The sequence below is a fragment of the Centruroides sculpturatus genome, unplaced genomic scaffold, assembly GCF_000671375.1.
Source record: "Centruroides sculpturatus isolate CEXI.00-Female unplaced genomic scaffold, Cexi_2.0 scaffold457, whole genome shotgun sequence".
Classification (NCBI taxonomy): domain Eukaryota; kingdom Metazoa; phylum Arthropoda; class Arachnida; order Scorpiones; family Buthidae; genus Centruroides; species Centruroides sculpturatus.
Genome location: NW_019385803.1, coordinates 229,776 through 237,534, shown reverse-complemented (window position 1 = coordinate 237,534; position 7,759 = coordinate 229,776). Strand labels below are relative to the sequence as shown.

Sequence of the window (7,759 nt, the reverse complement as noted above, 5' to 3'; positions counted from 1 at the left end):
ACCACAACCTCCCATACATTTCCGGGGAGATCAACGGCCGTGCGCTGAACTTATTATTAGACACCGGTGCGGAAAAATCGCTTATAAATCGTTGTGAACTAGATCACCTAAAGGGTAGCTCCCTTAATACCAGCACTGTAAATGTGCGGGTGAAAGGAGTGTCAGGCGGAGTCATGAAAAGCAATATAGAATTATTAATTAAAGTGAGGTTAAATGATAAGGCGTTTCCCGTGAAATTTATCGTGGTGGATTCAACAATCTTGGTGGATAATCAGGGCATCCTGGGTATGGATTTCCTGCGTGCTTACCCTGAGATGTTACATAAGATTGCATGTCTCATGACTAGAGGAAGCCCTCTGACTGAGAAAAAACTGACCTTTGCACTTGCGTCGCTTCATGAAGCACCTAAGCCACCTAACCTCACTGAGCAAATTGACTTGACTCACCTCCCTCCGGATCAGGTTGTAGGGGTACAGAAGCTCATCCAAGACTTTTCTGACATCTTCAATGAGGCGGTCGAAGGGCTTACCGGTACCACTAAATATATCCATGACTTTGAATTGTGCACTAGCACCCCAATATACACTCGACAATACCGTATCCCTCATACCTTCCTATCGAAATTAAAAGACAAAATCCAACAGTATCTAGAGGCTGGTATCATTGAACCGTCACTATCCGAGTGGAACTCCCCGATACACATTATCCCAAAGAGTAGCGGAGAAATTCGACTTACCCTGGACTTGCGGAAGGTCAATGAGGTCACCAAGGGACAAGATTTTCCCTTGATGAGAATTGATGATATTTTAGCCCAGCTGAAAGGGGGGAAGGTGTTCTCCGTCCTGGACTTAAATTCCGGTTATTTTCAGATACCTGTGGCCCCCCACCTACGGGAGGTGTTTGCCTTTACAACCCCTTGGGGTAAGTATCAATTATGCCGCATGCCCCAAGGGGGGAAGAACTCAGGACGTTACTTCCAGCGGGTAATGAATTCTATACTCTCCAAACATGTGGGAGTAAATTGTTTTGTATTCCAAGATGATGTTGTTTTATTTTCTGAAACTATGCACGAACATGTGGAATTGCTAAGAGACGTACTCGGCCGTATTAGGGAAGCTGAATTAGTTTTGCGGCCCTCAAAGTGCAAGTTTGCCGTGAACTCTGTCCGGTATCTGGGTCACGTGATTAACGAGAATGGGGTGACGCCAGATCCGGATAATATAAGTGCCTTTTTAAAGATACCGCAACCTAAGACGGTGAAAGAAGTAAGATCCTTCTTGGGAGCCCTAAGCTTCTACCGCCCCTTTATACGAAACTTTGCACACATCGCCCTGCCGCTCACCGAATTAACCAAGAAGGGGCGTTGATTCCAATGGTCGAAGGAATGTGAAGATAGTTTCAGTAAGTTAAAAAACACTATCACTACTCCTCCAACACTGAAACACCCAGACTTTTCATCTGTGTTTCCCTGCACACCAATTCATCTGAATTTGCCATGGGGGCCGTGTTACATCAAGCGTGCGGGGACCAACTCGCACCCGTCGGGTTTTTTAGCAAGAAACTTCACGGTGCTGAACTCAACTATTCAATCGTGGAGAAGGAGCACCACGTGTTCCCTGACTCCTCTATCTATCCACGAGGTAAGAAGGATAATCCCTTATCCGGTCCATGGCCTTAAATACCTCCCTTACACCTTCCCCAAGTTGCCACCCCTTTTTCCCCATGGCTGAAAAGTAGCCAAAAAAAAGCAAAAAAAAAAAAAAAACTATATGATACGTATAAGGTAGAGGGCTACAACCACACACACTACATAAACAGGAATTAACTGTCTTCCACCTTCATTTCCACTAAAAGTCACTGTTTGGCATGGAACCAACTGAAGTTCCCAAGTCTGCCATGTAGCCATTAAACAACCTCTGTTTTGGAAAAACAACTCAAATCTGAGGTTTGCACAATTCATTGGCAATGGCAAATTGGGCTTCATCTTTGCCGACATAATGAAGTATTATTACTATGTCATTTCAATGATTGAATTGGACATTTTAGAATCCATACATCACTTAGTGACAAAACCACCCGAGTACAATAAATATGACACAATCAAAAGGAGACTAATTGATATCTATGAGGAAAGTCAAACATCTAAACTCTGAACTCTTACAAGGGCTGGAAATAACCAATGGCCATCACAATTGCTGTTTCACAAAAATGCACAATCTCACCAGTGTACACTTTAGTGAAGATTTGCTAAAGTCATTGGGACTCCAGCGACTTCCGAGGAACACTCAGGCTATTTTGGCTGCATAAAATGAGGCCCTATTACAACTTGCTGCCAAGACTGATAAAATACATGATCTGTCATGCCACATGCTTCAATCAAGAAACAGAACTTTTCACCCTGGTACGTACATCACACCATCAATACCAAGTGAGACATAATTCTCAAACTTCCCAGGACAATCATGAACGCAGATCATCTTGGCAGCATCGACAGTACAAGGAACCAGAAGGTGGCTTGTGTTTTTATCATACCAACTTTGGATTGAAGGTGAGAAAATGTACCTCACCTTGCATATTCAAGCAGATGGGAAACTAAATAGGCAGCTTCTGTTGGCCGCAGAGAGCAAATGAAATCCAAGACCAGATATGGAAACTTTAAGGACAGTTAGGGTTAAGTCCTGATTAACTATATACACGCTTCCAATGCAAACTGGAAGTCACATTATTTCAATTTATAAAATCATTTCCACTAAAATCATCTATCAACTGCTTTTTTCCCTGAAAGCAGTTGATAGATGACCATTAACAACTCTATTGTTAAAGGAAAGTATGATACACAGGGGCAAAATACTACTAATAATTTGAGGTGGAGAGCATATATTTTGAATTAAATAAATTAAAAATATGATTAAAACTTGCAGCCTGGCTGGCATTGTATTATTGTGATGGCAATTATTGTGATGATGTCACAATAATTGCTTATTTGGTATATAAAAATTCATCAATTTTTCTATGCCAAAAAGCTTAAGAAATTTTTTTTAAAATCTGGTATGAATTTATAGTAGGTAATAAACTTAAAACACTTAGATGGACATTAATAAGGATAAAAACACAATACTTACATACTATGTAGATTTTTAACTTATACAATCATTTTTATATATATAGATGTCTGTCTGTCCTTCATGCATTACTACGCCATTTATCCGATTGACATGAAACTTTGGAAAGTTGTTTAATACACTCTCGCAAAGGTTTCTGGCATAGTACATTTATCCTACAATAGATGGCGTGCATATATATATATGAGCATTTCAGCATGGTTAGGTGTTGAAACTTGAAATTTGGTACACAGTTAGGGTACGTCACGAGAACACACACTAACAAGGGATTTTTCGAAATCCCCCCCGCAGGGAAAGGGACAGGATTAAGGCTTCAACAATTGAAGTGTTAAGAGAAAGTAACGTGCAAGATTTACAGGCACAGATGCAGTTTTTTGCGTTAAATCGAACATAATTNTAGTTTGGTTATACCACATTTCTTGGAAGAGTTCCACCTTTTTGAATTTCCTATGGCTCTCGTTATCTGTCAATGGTTGGGTGTCTTGGATAGCCTCAAATGCCGCTCTTCACGGCATGTGGGTGGGCTGTTTACTTGTGTGTCAGATTTATCAGGTGAGTTGTCAAATTCAGCTACTTCTTAATTTAATGGTTTGTTACCAATTTGCAAATTTATTTCTAGATTGTGTGGCTGGCCATGACAACTAATGAGCGAATGAATTGTGCTAGATACTCACATTTTAAAAGGAACAAACAAGGAATCATCATCAGCCCTTTTCAGTAAGTTTATAAATTGTATATTCTAGTATTTGATTTTTTTCTAATTGAAAATTTTTTCTTTCAGCCATGGAGTGTGCAGAAATTTGGTGGATTTTTTCGAATGGAGATGTCTCGGACTATTAAAACCTAACATTCAGGACTGGAAGCATTTTTATAATTTGGACGACTCCGGAGAGAATGCCTCATTATTGCCACATAGTCAACATTATGTGTGAAGACAATTCTGTTCACAAGTTTTATTGTTTGTTTAGTGTAATTTCCTAATAGAAAGATCGACTGTTGTACGGACAAACGATATTACGTATATTTATTTTCTCTCACACTGGGCTTTGTAATATCCAATGAATGTACATAATTCATAATAGAAGAGTGAGTGTGTTTATGCTCTCAGAGGATTTCTTTTGGCTTGGACACATTTGAGCATTGCCCGATTGTGCTGGGACCAAAACATTTTTTTGATAATCAATTTAATTTTTTCATTGGCTTCTGTAGACATTATATTTTTACTTTTAGTGGTATTCCTGCCCGGATATGGATCCGTCAACCCTTAGTGTCGTGCGTACTTCTATAGGCAACTAAAATTTAGTCTCCCGTTAATTCGACCCGAATCTAAACTTAACATATAGTGATGATTTCTAGTTTTGTTTCTATGGCAGGAAGTCCAATGGTGCCTTTGCAATCTGGCTAAAATGCCAATTAATAGTTTTGAGATTTTGGGAGGGTTGGGTATTAACTACTTAAGCTATTCAAAATGCTGTCATTTAGAAATATATCATCATAAGGGTCTGTGAAATTCATTTATTTATTGCGTCAAGATCAAAAATCATCAATTAATAATTTTGAGGAGGGATAAACATTGGTAGGCAAACAATCCACCGTTTTTGTTTGAAATACTTTTTCAGACTCCTTATTTATTTAAGAGATAATTATTGTATAAATTACAAATATTTTCCAGCACAAGCACTCAAACTAGTCAAAGCAGTTGCAAGCACAAGCATCGGTGTTATCTTCTTCCATATCTTCCTAAAATTTCCATCTTACAATGCCAAAGTCTTATCCATTATTAGTATTGTATGCAGAGATGCAAACGTGGAAGTTTTAACCAAAATTTTCATCACGTTGCCGTTCTCTGAAATGATTTTTATTATGTACAATGTTAAGAGTTCTTTTTAACACATTTATACATGTCAAACAACACTTATTTATGTTGAGAAATGCTGCATGCATTGTCGAGGTACGTGTTGTTTATAATTTTATTAAGTTGTAACATTGTTCGGTTATAAATGTGAATGTTTATGCTTGCTTCCTTTTTATAGAGAGCAATTTGTTGAGACTTATTCCCTATTAATCATTGTATTTTGTCCATCATTTAAATTTGTACCTTGAAAAATTAAATTTTTTTTAAATGTCACAACTTTTGTTTTGATTTATATATATATACAACACGCACATACACAATAATAATGTGGATAATTTATGGATTGTTTTCAGATTCAGTTTGAGTAAAATTGGTAGTAACTCCATTTCCTTTTATTTTCTAATGCTGGTTCTCCACTTATCAAGTGAAGGTTATGCAATTTTGCTGGCATGTTGGATGATTGCATCAATCTCTGAATCTTCACGTGAAATTGAAGGCGATTTACAATGAAGTATGGGAATTTTTAAAATGGCAACAAAACTTTCAACTTTACAAATAAAGATTTACATTTTTAAATTTAATTTAAAAAAAAAAAAAGCAAATATTATATTATCTTTTTGAAATTTCCACACTGGTTCTAAGGATATGGGTAAAAATATGATGTCATGTACACAAGTGTCTAGCCCCTTAGCAAGCATTAATTCTAATCATAGCTATTTCTGATCATAGAAATTACAAATGATTTATTTGTAATTATGATCAGAAAATACCACAAATTGAGTTCTGCCATTGGAGCTGTTTTCCATAGTGGCATAATTTAGAACTAATGCTCGCTTGGACTGGATACTTGGAATTATGGATACTGCAAGTTGATTGGCTGTGACAGAATTGCCTGGCAAAAATATACATTGGCCCAGTACTCAGTCACCGAAGTACTTGAAAGTGATTCTAGTCAGGTGATTTTCTTGAACATAGCATGATTTTGAGATAATTCACTTGCTCAAGTGGAGAGCCATCATCCTAAAAATGTAGCATATACTGTAGTCACTACTATACTATAACTATACAAGTTAGACTGCTTGCAGTACCCCTAGTGGTAGGAGTGCTAACTTCCAAATTTTATCTCAAACAATGCATGATATGGGGGAAAGTGTATTATAAGTTGTTTGTGACTGATTCAGTAGGAAAGGACTGTGTCACAAGCAGCAAATTGTGAAAAATGGGACAGAGCTTCTCATTAGAATATACTGTGTATATGTCTAACATGAGGTTTCATTTCTCATGCTTTGTGACTTAACCCATTATGGACAAAGACATTTTTGATGGGAATTGAATACTGACAAATTAGCATGATTTATATTCATGTACACAGGGTTTGATTTTAAACTAAAATTTACAGAAAATAAAATATTTGAAATATTATTACTTTCTCCTTATACATAACAGCTTTGAAAGCATGGTGATTGATTTAAAAAAAATGACCCCTAAGATTTTTCCATGTTTAGACTTGGCCTTGAAATGTCAAAAACTGCAAAAAATTGAGTTTTTTGTTTTTTCTTGAATTGTGTGGGAATTGTGTGGAGGCACAATTTTATTAAGCTTCAAAAAGGGCGAATAGCTTGTGCTTTTTTTGAAAATTGCTGAAATTTTGCAGGGAGGTTTGTGTATTGGGATTGGTGCTATAAAATTTATGGTTGAAGGAGTGAAGAGATAAAGGGGATTGTGTGTCATATCTCGAGTAGAGTCTGACTTTACTCGTTACCATTTACAAATTCTTTATAGAATCCATCCCTACCCTCACAAAATTAAGCTTTTTGCCATTTTACAATAATTAAAACTGTGTCACCACACACAGTTTTAATAGAGAGATGGCATCACATGCAGTTTTAAAAGTTACCAGGAATGTTAAGCAACTTGTTGCTGAATATTTTCAGCTATCTGACTATAATATTACATGAGTGTCATTTTGTATTTAAATATTCAAGTTTTAAACGTCTGAAATTCAAAGAAATGTTGAGTGGAGGATAGTAATCCATCTACTAAAGTCCATTTTTAGTCAGAATTGACAGATATTTTCCTTTAAATATTAGTTATGTAATAATCTATATACTGTCTGATTATATCTATAATAATAATAGAGGATTGATGTCCAAAGAACACCAGGAGTTTAATTAAACTTACTATTGTAGATGGAAACTCTAAATGTATGGTATACTAGTTTACATTGAGACCACAAATCAATCATTTTGGGCAAAATTAAAAGAACATAACAGGCCAGTGTTGTGACTGATGCTGTAGCTATGTCATAGAGCAGGGGTAGCAAACCTATGGTGTGGGTGTCCAAAGTGGCATGTTGGAGAAATAAACAAAAATTGTATATGTTATGTGCCAGATTATCACCTGATCATCCTTTTTTCAATCAGCTTTTTCTGCATTTATTCAAATTAAAGCATATTTGCTTAATTTCTTTAAATATCGTTATTTGAAGTGTAAAATTTTGGCATGCATATACACACATCTGTAAAGATAAGTATGTTTACTATATGGCATGCAGACTGAAAAAGGTTTGCCATCCTTGTCAAAGCCTGGAGTGGCAATGACAGCCAGATGGCCGAGTGGTCAAGGTGGCAGCCTATTGCTCTGGGGACCCGGGATTGAATCTGGATGGGTTGAAAAATCCCCAGGAATTTTTCGGGGAGTGATCTGGCATGATATGTTGCCCCCCGTCCCTCACCACCCAGCCATCCCATTGTGGGCCTTGCTGAACCCATGATGGGCTTGC

General features: G+C 37.0%; 1 protein-coding gene across 1 annotated transcript in view; it reads left to right on the top strand.

The window, feature by feature from the left end:
- The window catches only part of LOC111642216 (palmitoyltransferase ZDHHC17-like), a 70,491-nt gene extending 65,129 nt beyond the window's left edge, over positions 1-5,362 (top strand). Inside the window, exons 12-14 of the mRNA XM_023388513.1 lie at positions 3,523-3,674; positions 3,742-3,839; positions 3,904-5,362. Coding sequence (XP_023244281.1) covers positions 3,523-3,674; positions 3,742-3,839; positions 3,904-4,054 — 401 coding nt within the window. The 3' untranslated portion in view covers positions 4,055-5,362. The remainder of the gene's footprint in view (positions 1-3,522; positions 3,675-3,741; positions 3,840-3,903) is intronic.
- Positions 5,363-7,759: the final 2,397 nt, after the last annotated feature.